Raw genomic sequence first — 13,749 nt, 5'->3', positions numbered from 1 at the left:
GAATGTCTGTCAACCTTAAACTTGCTAGTGACACACAAGTATTAGTTGCAAGTAGCTTGTGCATTAGGAACACTTCAGGACTGTGGTGCAGAACTCAACTAAGCCAGAGTGAATGTATTCTGTGTTATACACCTGTAGCAATGCTATATTTGAAACTGGTTTTGCATAATGGCAGTTTGGGGGCAGTTAGGGAGTAGAAGAGAAGGAGCTGAACCTAATGAGGCATGGATGTTGCTGGTTTGACTGAGTAAAACTTGATTTAAAAAAACAAACAAAAAAACCCCCCACAAACAAAAAAAAAACCCCAAACCCAAAAAAACAGAATTCCTGGCTTAAAAGAGCTACTGCTGGCAAGTAAATAGCTAACCAGATGCAGCTTGGAAGATTTGTGCCAAGTTCATTTCTGTATATTGTATGACTGTAACGTCTCGACTGTATTGAGCCGAAGGGCATTTTGTTGAAGGCCCTTTGTTGAATTATATGACTACTTACTGGATTTGGTAGGACCTGAGAATGCTTAATGCCTTTTTATTAGAAACTCCATAAAAAAGTGAAGTCATTTTATGTACGGTGTCATCAGATAGCAATATATGTATTTAGTGAAAAAAATTGCTAGTGTCATTCTTTCACAAATTCAGCATTTGTTCAAATAAATAAAAAGAAATACTAAACTGGATAAAAATAATCGTACCTCAGGATATAATAAGTTTCTCTTACATTAACTTTTTGGATATTTGTAAAGATTTTTTCAGTATGTCTGCGTACACTAGCTTGGTAAAAGTTTCTAAGAGCTGTATGTAGAAAGACTATGGAATGTAGAAGTCTCAAAGTTTTTCAGTTTTTGATCAGACAGGTTTAAGCGTTTAACAGAACTAATTTTATTAGTAAAATTAAATTTAAGAACTACTTAGTGAAATAATCATTCTTGCTTTGTTAGAGAGCAGTATTTACCTCAGCGATCCCCATCAAGTGACTCAAAGGAGGTGATCGGTGTTGGTTGTATGATTCTCAGATATCACAAACCCCTGAAAATTACCTTAGAATGGAGGTTGCTTTAGAATGGAAGTTGGATTTTTTTCTCCCCTCTTCTCAAAAGTTTTCAGAGATTGTGTGATAGTGTTACTTCTCATACTAGTGTTGCTGGTGTACTTTGAAACAGTGTAAGATGAAATGTAACATTACAACTAAATTTGTATTGTTTTGCTTTTCACCGTTTTTAGTTTTTAACAAAACTAAACTGCTGTTTAACATACACTCCCCTCAACCAACAAGTGCACTTTCCCTCCTCCTCCCGCCCAGTGTTTTTAGGTGTCTTCTAAAAAGATAGTGTATTGGCTCAGGTCTTGTGGAAGTATTTTCTTTCCAAATATTTATGAACTAATGTAGGAAATTCAATCTCTAAATAAGATTTGGTTACTTGAGATAAATACTCACCACTTTTAACAGATGTGTAAACATAGCTCATATTAACATGTTGCTTTGAAGTTTAAAATTTTGTAAAGGAACTTTCAACATTGAAAAATTGGCAGGTGAAAAATAGCTTTTCTTCTGAGTAAATATACTTGATCTGTGGTTGGTAGTGTAGGCATTGCAGTGCTGTTGGTAAGGGACATTGTTAATTGGCTTGCTTTTTTCTTCTAGGCATTTAAGAGAGAAAACGTCAATAGCTGTAACATCTAGAGGATGCTCTGGGCTGGAAGATGAGAAAGGAACAGCATGCATTTCAACAAGACGTCGTTCCACACCTCGCAACTTAGTAGGCTTGTCAACAGGCATGTTTGAGTCTGTGATGGTTCAGGTTCTAAGACAAGAGGAACAGCTGAGAGCAAAAGAGGAAAAGAGGTAATAAATGCTATCTTGTTTTGGTTTAAAATAATTATGTCTTTCTAGTTCTTTACAGGGGATAGCTCATTAAAGTTTTTTTAGGTAAATAGATGTTGCAGTGCTCTTTGTCTTAAGTTCAAGAATGAACCTAGGGACATCAATACAGTGCATCCACAAAGCCAGAAATTAGTTTCTGATTTACCACCTTCTTGAAAAATTGCTGAACTCATATAAGCTTTAAAATAAATCAAGGCTGCTGTTATTTTAGGCTTATGAAAAGTTTATTAGTAACTGAAAACATCCACAGCAATTTCCTGTTAGCTCAGTCATCAGCTTCTTGGACTGTTTTCCATGCAAAAATTAGATTAAAAACTACCAGAGTGCTTATCTACAGTCTAATTCTATGATCTTGTCACTGCTTTCCTCACTGATAGCCAGAAGCAATTATCTCTGCCAGTGCCACTCCTATTATCTCACTGATGTGGCATTTCAGCTTGTCACTTAGGTAACAAATTTAAAATGTGCATGTGTAATTAACTCTGGGATTTTGTCGTTTTCATAAATTTGAGGTATATAATTCCAGGCAGTGTTTAGTGTTGATTGTGATATGTTTCACTTTTAGCTTATGAGCTTGTATACTTTAACAGTAACTTGAGAGAGCAAGAAGATAAGACAGTACTAGCTTTAGGAAGCAAAATATTTCCAGTTTTTCTCAAAGTTTACAGTTTTGGAGATTTTTTCCAATATAGAACCAGTTCACTCTCATTTTGCAGGTAATCTTCATTTTTAACAGATTTGAAGCCATGCAGTTTTGGCTGACTTGAATGTTAGACAGTAATTTTCCCTAGAAATGGGTGAATCTTTTTTCTTCTAATCCACCTCCTACTTTGCAAAAAAGCAAAGATCACCAGGGTTATTGTTTCTCTGGTAAAATTGTCCAACTCTGTGTTCTGGATCTCTGAACTTGATAGTGCTGTCGTGAAAAAGGACGTTTTGATTGGATTTTATCTCACCCATAGAATCAGTAGAACATATTACCTGATGAAATAAAGATTTTGCATTCACACACCTGCATATTCCTGCAAAACTATAGTAATTAACAGTTAGATCTGTGTACCTGGATGTACTCAAAAGTCCCAGATCCTGGTCGAAGGATACTCCATGGTGGTTGATTCTACAGAATGTTTTACAATAACAGAAAAAGATCACAACTAGCTTTCCTCTTTATGGCCTAAAATTTTGAACTATGTCACTTATTAGGAAGCTGTTGATCTCAAATAATCATGCATCAGATAGCTTCTTAACTTGTCTTATTTCCTAATGGATCTACCATGTTTTCAAAGCAACTTCGGTATACAGATTGTTTCCAAATGCTAGTGTTCCAGAAGTACGTTGTAGAGGTATTTTATGAAAAAGTCTTGGAAATTGGAAGGCTTATAAAATTAGTAATATATTACCAGTGAAGATCATATGATAGAGCATATATAAATTTTCAGTGTGTTTTATGTATAAATACACATACTTACAACACTAAGATGGGACACTAATTTATTAAAAAATATATTACAACTTCGTAAACTTACTTTGGATTATTGCTAAAATACAGATTATGTCGAATATATTATCATCTGTTAAGAAGTGAAAATTGTTATTCAGCTTCTTTCTTTTGGAAATCTGGCACACTGAGGTTGGCACAGAATAGATACTTTCAAAACTGTATGCTAGATTGCAGACTTGGGTAGTTTCACTGGAATGTGCAGTGCTGTGCTTTTGCAGATAAGTTATCAGGAACATTAAAAAGTGCTCACTTTCTGGCCATCTAGCTGACCACTCAGCTTACATGTACTTTCTAACTAGTAAGTATCTTAGTTTAGATGGTTGAGCCACTTCACTGGTAGTTACAAACTTTGAGCCCCAGATAAGTAAGGTTGCAAATGCAAGTGCCTTCCTATAAAACTTAGCCTCATACATAAAGAAATTGTCCATCGAAATCCAAGTTAATATCTAATCCTTTGCTTTAGATATTTGGATATTCTGGTAAGGCAGAGGCGTCTTCTGATGAGTGGAAAGAACTGCAGTAAATGAAATCTTTAAAATAGATTCTGATTTTTTTTTTTTTCCCCAAATCCTTGAAATTGATTTTACAAGCTTTTTTTCAGCTGCAGATTTTGGAAGAATATCCTGAAGTATGATGTTTATTTTATTTTCTGTAGTTAACTTCATGGAAATCCTACTCCATACACTTCCGTTATTTTTGTTATTTAGGTATTCTTTGTAGAGGGTTCTCTTCTTCTTTCTTGTAGTTTATTAATTTCTTGCACGATCTATTTCATTTTTTATTTAATTAATGTTTTATAACCTCCCCAAAGTCATATATACATCATGGTAGACTCAACATGTGAAAACTGAGAAAATGTCTTTGCAAAGCTGATTTTACTGTTGTGCAGCTTAGTTTCTGTACAGCAGCTAAAGCACTTTTACCGCCCGCCTCCCCCCATGTGTATATATATAACAATATCTGATTTACTTTTCTTGTCAGTCTTGCTTATAAGCTTCCCTTTTGTTCATTTATTCTAATTATCAGAATATTGAATATCTTCGTGGATTATTAGTTACATTTCCATATGGTTCTGCTCAGCTGCTTGTTTACATGCTAATTAAGTAACATCAATATACATACTAACATATTAGTTAACAATAAATAATTGTGGAATTATTATATTATTGGAAATGCTTGCCTGTTTAGAGTCATTTAGATACTGAAACACCTAGGTAGATTCCTACTGAAATTTTTAAAACCATCAGTGGTTGATAGGTAATTAACTGGTTGATTTCAATGGAAAGTATCTGTATGACTTCGGTTTGTTGAAAATTATGCTAAGCAGCTCTGGAAATGTGATCCTGGCATAAGTTTCAGACATGTTCATTAAAACATTTAAAGAATTCAACTCTGATTGCAAGCTAGTAATTTAAATTAGCACATTGTGGAATGAGGTATGAATATACAGTCAGTTTTGCCTTTTATGAGGATGTAAGCATGGAATTAATTGGGTCCTATGGAAAAATATAGAGTATGTCATAATACAATGAAAGACATTACAGAATTAAGGTCACATGGGCATCTCTAAATTTAATTTCTTCTGACTATTATATCTTAATTTATAATAATGCATAATATTGCTATTTTGTATGTACCTTTCTAGTTTATTTTTAAAAGAATGTTTGTAGAAACAAGTTAGTGTAGAATTAAAACAGTTCTTTGTACCCTGTCATCAGAGTTCCAATGCCTTACCTTTTACCTGTGAAAAATTACACAACACTTAAGTGGGGTAGAAGTGGTAACTGAGGGGCGGGAAACCTAGTCTTTGCCTCCTCCTCCCTCCAAGTGAAATCTCTTGTTGCAAGTGAGAAGGAGTTACCTGGTGAGATGTGTTGGCCGTCTTTTAAGAAAAGACGGGAGTTACGTCTGGCCTCTGTTACAGGTGGTATCTCTACTTGGGGAGCGTCTCCGCTGAGTTTTAAGGTCAGGTGCCATGGTTTTATCCACTCGAGCTGCAAAACAACTGGTGCAGGCATGTTCTAGGAAAAAGTTTGTCCTTTGTAGTCTGGAAATGTCAGCTGAACCTTAGAATAGTTTTGCGTTATTATTGTAAACACAATAAATGTCTACAAACATGTTCTTGAAAAAGATAAATAAAAGTATGAAACAATGGGTTTTTTACAGTTGCTGTCAGCATAAAAGCCAAATATGTTTGTCCAGAGAATTTCTCAATGTAAGGATATTTGTCCTGCTAAAAATCAAATGTTTCTCTCTCTCTCTTTCTCTCTCTCTACCCCTGCCCTTCCACCCCAGCTCCCTTGCCCCACCTTCTCACCCCTCTTCATCCCCCTCCTCCCACTCAAAGAAACAGCCCAGGAAAAAGCTATGCCCTCCAAAAGATGGGCAGCTAGTAGGAAGACCTCAATAATGAAGATATGAAAGTGTGCTATTATTTACATTTTCTCTTTAATGTTTACTGAGAATGGAATGATTACAGATACTGTGAAAAAATTATAGCTTTAAAGAAAAAAAAAAAAGGCAAACCTTTTGCAACTGAAACAACGCATGTTTTTCTTTTTAAAAAGATCTTTAAAATAGTGTAATGATTGTCATTTTATGAAATACAAGATACTTAAATCCAGGGAATTGTATTTATTTTGAGAATTCTACCTTAATTTAAATTATTAATTGATCATAAGTTGAAACTGCTTGTAAAGGTGACCTTTTTAGATCGTCTACAGCCTGGGATTTTTATTAAATGATACAGAAATGTGATTGTTTCTACGAATGTTCTATCTCAGTGTGTGTCTATTCATACTTAAACTTATTTCCATGCTATTTTAATAGAGTTCACACCTTTTGGGGACAGCAGGTTATTTGGGAGTATGTTTTACAGTTAGGAAGGGGGAGGGAATGGCATTCAGGAGTGCTTTGTAATTTATTTTTGAGAACACTTTCTACTTACTATCATTCTTCCTCCGCCCCATTTGCAAGTTATTATTTTTAGGTATTTTTTTTTATTATAGTAATACAATATTAATGCATGGTAATAGAAAAAAGTCAGAATAAAAAAAATGTTCACTTTACCTATACAACTTGAATTTACTGGTTTATTCACTTAGAATGGCAAATGGGATTTTGTTGTTAGACCATAGTCATTATATGTTTAAATTAGTGCTGCAAAGTAGGATTTTGTCTTTTGATCCCATCCATTATACAGTAAAATTAAAGCTGCATTGGGAGAGTGAAATTGAGAATTTACTGACCTGTTTCCTTTTACGTTTTAATTTTGTTTTACATGAATCTCTTTCTGCATTTGGTAGGTACATAAATAACAAGGATGCATGTATGTGGTATTAAAAATTTCTGTTCAAATTATGGTAACAAGTCAGTTGAAATTTAAATTAAATTATATAATATAAAGCATTCAGTGGACTCTTATTGTACTCTATGTGACTTTGCATACACAGAGGATACAACTTTTAAGTTTGTGGTCATGGCATATATCTCCTGTATTGATACAAAAATGTGAGCTAAACTAGGTTTGTTGCATTTTTTACATAATTGAGATATATAGTCAATAATTAATGCTTTAAATACACATTCTTCATGCTAGAAGCCACTATTAGCACCATGTTGTCAAAAGAAACATTTTAATATACCATTACCCTTTGGGTGACTTGGCAAAGCATTCATGCTTTGAATGAGTAGACGGCATTTATTTGCTACTTGTATACAAAGAAATATAATTGGAGGGTAGCAATCTGGCAGGAAGGACGTGAATTCCAGTAACAGGTCACATTAATGATATATACGCAGGTGATTGTGTCTAGCAGTGGTCAGTGCTAGAAACTGCAGAGAAAAAGATATGGATGAGCTCTAGAAATTTTTCCTGTAGGTACAGCTGTAACCTAATCCTATCTTTTGGAATATGGTCATGCTTTGAGGCAAAAATGTTAGTTTACCACTGCAACATTAAAGAAAAATCCCTCCTGTTACTGGTAACCCTTGATATTCTTGTGATTCATGAGGATGTCCTGTTTTTCACTTTGGAACTGGGTTAACATATCCTATGTTCTAGTAAGTTAGATGGTGAACTATGCGTGATTGATTATCTGAAATGGAAGCATTTCTTCCTCTTAAACTTGTTGTCTTTAAATTTCATGATGAATTTATAAGTAAAAGCAAATAGAAATTCCTAGTCTATCATATTAGTTTTGTATATTGCTGTCATGTTTCCTCTTGGTAGTGTTTTGTATAGAGTCCCAGATTTTTCAGAAGTTTTTACAGGCCTCTTATTACTGATAATCTCTTTCTCTGAATACCCACTATTTCTGCTCTATCCTTTTTTTAGATAGGGGGACCAGAACTGAATACAGTTTTTCAGGTGAGGGCAAACCATTTATTAATGTAATGACATTTTATTTCTGGTGTTATTTTCCATCACATTCTTCATGCATCCTGATATTTGTTTCCTTTTTTGACCACCATTGCAAACCAACTAGTAACACGTCTATGGGTGGGGGGGAAAATGGTTTTTGTATGTGAATGAAGCACTTAACAGTTAGGCATGTATACTTGTGTACTGAGGAAGGGAGTTACAAGGTAGGTGAAACAAGCCACAGGGCAACCGTTTGAAAGCAAGACTTATCTGGAATTTGTTTTCATTGATTTTCATAAGGGTAGTTTTTTGGAAATGTTTAATCGTGGCAAAAAGGAATTGGGGAAGGGAATACATTTTTTTAGAAAAATCTAAACCACCAGAAATACTGGTATCTGCCAGGGGGTTTTTCTCACCTTTTTCCCTTTTTTTAACTAGTGCTGATAGAAATAAAAGACTAGTTTCCTATTTTGGTACAGTGATGCATTGTGTAATCCAAACTAAGACACTGAGTTAAAACTATGTACTGTGTTCTTTATTACTTTAAGATAAGTATGTTTGTCATACTGTAGTTCTGTTTTTTTTTTCCACAGTTTCTTTTTGTTCCCCTGATACCTGGATTTTCATGAACTTTCTTTTAATAGGCTGAGAGAGCAAGAAAGAAAAGAAGCAGAAGAAGCTAGTCAGAAAGAAATGGAAGAATGGGAAAAGTCACTTTTAGCTCAAGCAGCACCTACAAGGATGGAGACAATGTGGGAGATTCCAGCTATTGGTCATTTTCTTTGTTTAGCACAACAGATTTTAAATTTACCTGAAATAGTATTCTATGAATTGGAACGTTGTCTTCTGATGCCTCAGTGTAATGCTTTTTTATCTAAAATAATGACTTCTTTGTTAAGTCCTCCTCATCGCAGATCTACATTACATCGCAGGCCTACACTTTCTTACAGGACTTGGGAAGCAGCACTCAGACAGAAAGTACAACACTGGTATACTGTTGTAGGGCAGACTGACAATCCTAATAGCTCTGCAGAAAAACTTGGATTGTGTCCCCAGTTTTTCAAAGTCCTTGGAGAAGTTAATCCCTTAGAGGAAAAACCATTTCATGAGCTACCATTCTACCAAAAAGTGTGGCTACTAAAAGGTCTCTGTGATTTTGTGTATGAAACACAAAAGGATGTTCAGGATGCAGTGCTGGGTCAGCCTATCCACGAATGCAGAGAAGTAATTCTTGGTTACGACTACCTGGAGAATGCATATGTTCATTTTCCACAGTTCTGTGGTGCAGATGTCCGGATTTACAAACAAAAACCTTTTCGGGCCCCTGAATTCCCATCTCCTCCCATCAAAGTTAAAAAAGTGTCACGTATTAAATTGGACAAAGTAAAACACGAATATGTAAGCAAAAGTAACGGGCAGGTCAGTTCTGGTGGTAGAGAAGAGCTGCTACGTCATTCCAAGACAGAAGTAGAGAATAGTGTGGACTCTGTTATCTGTCCAGAAAAAAAGCCACATTTAGGTAGCTTTAGAGTCACTACAGAGGAGATTAAGATTAACTGTGAAATCAAGACCTCAGGAGTCTGCAACATCAAAAAAACTGGTTGCTATAAAGAGAACTTGAGGAATTTGGTCAGTTCAGGAGAGATTGTTAGTATGGGTGGTGGCCCTAGTTCAGGAGAAGTAAGGGCTGTGGGGAACGGACAAGGTTGTGCTGAAATGGCCAGAGTAAAAGCTGAGATCAGTCCGTTCAAGGAGAACACACTGAAAGCTTGCCAAATGCATCTCAATGGCACTCCTGACAACCAAGACATAAATTACCATGAATCTGCTGAAGAAACAATGCTAGAGAACTCACTGCGAAATGATAAGAAACTAAGTAAGTTGCGGGCAAAAAAGAAGAAGAAGAAAAAAAAGAAGTTGAAGGATATTCTAAATGAAAATCTACAGAGAAAGCTTGATGACCTACAAAGAAAGCGTGATATTCATCCATTCAAATCTTTTAAATCTGAGATCCAGAACAAGTTGTTTATAATTAAAAAGAAAGCAAAACACAAGAAACACAAGTCTGGTAAGTTGACATTTTTATCTGTAGTAAAAATGAGGTTACAAATTTTTTTTTTTTAATTGTTGTTTTTGCTAATTAGTCTACGTTTTATTTTGTGAAACAGGACAGCCTTATTGCGTTAGACTTTTATGATGTTAATTATAGCGTGAACGTTTCCTGTTCAATAACACAAGCATATAAAACAGGCTCATCAGCTGATTAAACTGATTAACTTACAGAATGTATCTTTAGAGAAATTTATTCATTGGAATAATTTGTTACAAAAAATAATTAGGAGAATGAGTCTGATTGGTTAGCATGGCAGAGTGTAGCTTGAATTTGTTTTATGCTGTCTTATATCATAGCAGTTGCAGAAATATTTCTCCCCTTTCTGATAATATTACCTTATCCAAATTACAAAGAAACTCAGAGTAATTATATGAGATCATGAATCTAAAATCATTCTCAGTGGAACTGGCAGTCTTGGGTCACCAAACAACACTGCTCTGACTGCAGGCCTGATCACATTTCTCTTTAGTCCAACAATTGAGGTACAGAATTTATGCAGATGGAATTTTTATTACAGATATGAGCAGCATCTAGTTAAGTGTTCCAGGTAGGTGATAGATGATCTAGATTTCAGTTAACTCACGAAGTCCTTGATTTCAAATTGTCAGATAGTTGTAGTATTTTTGATGTCATATGAAGCATTGTAGAGCTTGATCTGCTATCCTGTTGACTCACGGGCTAAGTTGTTTGTGTTCGATTTTAGCAAACTGCTTCAAACATTAAATTTTTTGAAGAGACAGGCTTATTTTCACAACAGTATAGATTGACAGGTAAATACTGGATTACAGCTGAAAAGTAGAGAGCCAAAAGCAAAAATCTGTGTAACAAAACATCTTCTAAAGGGTGAGAGAATTTAGAGATCTGATACCAGTGCATTTTAGCTAGGAGTTGAGTAGAAATTTCAAGCTAAGAAAACAAGTAATTTAAAAGAAAAAAATAAGTTTAAAGCTAAGAAAACAATCTAATCAAGTTTAGATCCCAAATATTTGTGCAGAATACTTACTTCTTTAACTGTCTTAACATGCAAATCACATTCTCCCTCCAAAAAATTGCAGTGCTCACTTCTAAACATAAATTGTAAGAGTTACAGTTGAAATTCATACATGTAGTATTCAGCAAAAGTAATGTATTTTACATTCACTTTTGTGACTGTTAGCTCTTCAAATGTATCAGTGTTTTCATTCTTGTTAAAACCAGACAAAATCAGAATTAATAATAAACCAAAGTGCAAAAAGGGCTCTTTAATTTAGAGAACTATTGAAGAAAAATTGGAGACCAAGTGTGCTTTATTTTTCTGTGAAAGATTTTAAAGTAAGTTGCCATCTTCATAACCCTTATTTTACAACAGATGCTTAAAAATCAACTTACTATGAATTAAGCAGTGCCTGTAGAACAGCATGTGTCATTTTTTAATAGATCATTGTTTTGAAAGACAACTACTGTTAGCAAAACAGACTGGCAATATTTGAAAGTAGCTTTTGAGGTTAACTGATAGAGATGATGTTTACTGTAATAACTGCTTTTCTTATATGTGTCATAAAAATAACAAAAGTTCAAATAAGCTGCCCATTTGCCTTCATCTTGATACTTGATATACTTAATAGCATGTTAGCAGAATTTTTTTTACAGGTACAAGTTATGTTTTGTTTTTAAAGATGAAAAGAGACAAATTTTGAAGTGCTGTTAGAAGAACTGTAAATACTGGCATGTGAGTTTAAACTTTTTTTTTTAAAGAAAAGCATCATGAACAGCAATCACAGAATAAACATATTTATAATAAGAACATACTCTATAATATAATCTCAGTGAAAATTCTCATATTTTTAATTTCTAATTTTTACTCTGAAACACTAAAGAATTTTTGGTCTTGAGTAGATCCCAGACTAAATCCTGCACTGTTAGTGGAAACTGTAGTGCTTACTGTAATATGCTTAACCATAATAGCTAAATGTGGGCAGTTATTTTGGTTCAAAATTCCTGTCTTTTAATTGATATAGTAGAAATTAAGCTCATTAATAAAACTGGAATCAAGTAGAACTTTCCTTCAGTTTCCTTGTGAATCTTGCATATGGTGCATGGATGCTAAACTGAAAATAGAAATCCCTGGCTTTCATTATCCCCGTTACCTTACATATATTGACCTTTATAGCTATTATGTGATCTCCATTTCTTGCAAGAAGTTTGTTTTGTTTTCTGAAGTGCTAAAAAAGTTTGGGTTTTATAATATTTTAGTATGAAGGCTCATCTAATGCTGATCTGATACAGGATTATAATGGTGATTATTTATCCAATTATCATCCTTTGTGCTTTATGCTGAGATTTACAAGAATATATTTTAGGACCTAGATATGTTTCAGAAGCTTATCATAAAATAAGCTAGTGTTTCATACCACTAAAAACATCAGAGCTAAAACACTTCTTCTTTCAGTTTTAATTTATGTTTTTAAATGACTGAATAGCAAGTTCAGGAGTAGAATGCCATGCACCTCTGTTTTCCCAATTCCATGTTGTGTCATAAGGAGCTTAACATTATCAAACGTAATTTAATAGAGAACGTTACTGTATAGTTTTGTTAGGAATATGTAACTGTAGACCAGTACCAGATGCCATTAATCATCTGCACTTAGGTTTTAATTATACCTATTTTAATCATCAGAGAACACTAAAGGTATACTATTACTGCCTTTCATTGTCAGTTTCAGACAGGAAGATGTGCCAGTGCAGGTGGAAATCCAGAAAGAGTAACAAAGTTTTCTGTCCTGAATGCTGTTGGTGTTTCCACAGTTTTGAAACCCTGACTGCACATGGAGACATCATGTGTGTCTGTTCAGTGAGAAATTATGGAAATTCCTCTTTCTCCACTTACACTTTTCCTGTGTCTCTAGTTACTTGATCTGCTGGATCTCATAGTCTAAGTTACGCTCAGATGGCATGTTCACTTCCATTCAGGTGGAGGGCATAAAAACATTTTTTCATCTGCAGGTGAAAGGCATTGTCCCGGGCATGATATGAAGGGTTCTATTCTTTTGGTAGTCTTTTGTCCTTTATCTCTTAATACATTGAGGCATTTCCCTTCTTATTCTGACTACTACTTCATTGCAAATTTTGACCTTGATGGAGGTAATTTTTGTGAAGTATTACAGTATTATGAGAAAGATCTTTTCTTCTAATGCTTGTTAAATGTTGTTGTGGTTTGAGCCTGGTTGGCAGCCAAACACCATGCAGCCACTCACTTCTCTTCTGGCAACGAGAAGAAACAAATGAGCCAGGCATGGAATTCAAGACAGGACTGGGAGAGGAAAATCACCCATTGTGGTCACAAGCAAAAGGCAGACTCATTAGGGGAATTAAAAAAAGAACATACATTTATTACAAACACTAACAAAACTTAACAGAGTAGGACAGTGAGAAGTATTGCCACATCTTGAGAAAACCTTCCCCCACCCCTCCCTTCTTCCTGGGCTCAGTTCTGCTCCTGATATCTCTACCTCCTTCCCACAGCGGCGCAGGGGCAGGGAATGGGGGGTGCGGTCAGTGCTGCTGCTTCTTCCATCTTTGGTGGGGGAAGCTTCTATAACTTCTCCTCCTGCTCCATCGTGGTCCTCCTCTCACAGGAGACAGTCCTCCACCAACTTTCTTCAACCTGAGTCCCTCCCACAGGCCACAGCATTTCCTTACACTGTGCTGGCATGGGACACCAGCTTTCTCCAAGTGGAGTCCCTCCCACAGGCTGCAGCCCTTCCCAAGCTGCTCCAGCGTGGGACACCCCCGCATGCTGCAATCCTCCCAGCACTGAATTACAGCAGCGGGGCTACCTTTTCCCATGAGACCCCAGCCTTCTTCGGGCACAGCACCTTCATCAACCAGGTGGAAGCCACAGGCCATAAATCT

General features: G+C 35.4%; 1 protein-coding gene across 4 annotated transcripts in view; it reads left to right on the top strand.

Annotated features, from left to right (window-relative positions):
- The window catches only part of KIAA2026 (KIAA2026 ortholog), a 53,999-nt gene that overhangs the window by 2,046 nt on the left and 38,204 nt on the right, over nt 1-13,749 (top strand). For 3 of the 4 annotated variants that reach the window (XM_033003809.2, XM_033003810.2, XM_042804812.1), the window contains 2 exons: nt 1,642-1,842; nt 8,390-9,813. In XM_033003809.2, the coding sequence (XP_032859700.1) occupies nt 1,642-1,842; nt 8,390-9,813 (1,625 nt within the window). Of the gene's footprint in view, nt 1-1,641; nt 1,843-7,730; nt 7,752-8,389; nt 9,814-13,749 lie in introns of those variants that run through there. The other variant, XM_033003811.2, reaches the window with a different exon arrangement.

This window comes from Tyto alba, unplaced genomic scaffold (genome assembly GCF_018691265.1).
Source record: "Tyto alba isolate M040663 unplaced genomic scaffold, T.alba_DEE_v4.0 Super-Scaffold_42, whole genome shotgun sequence".
Classification (NCBI taxonomy): Eukaryota; Metazoa; Chordata; class Aves; order Strigiformes; family Tytonidae; genus Tyto; species Tyto alba.
Note: the sequence above shows the minus strand (reverse complement) of the source record. Positions and strands in the feature narration are given on the sequence as shown.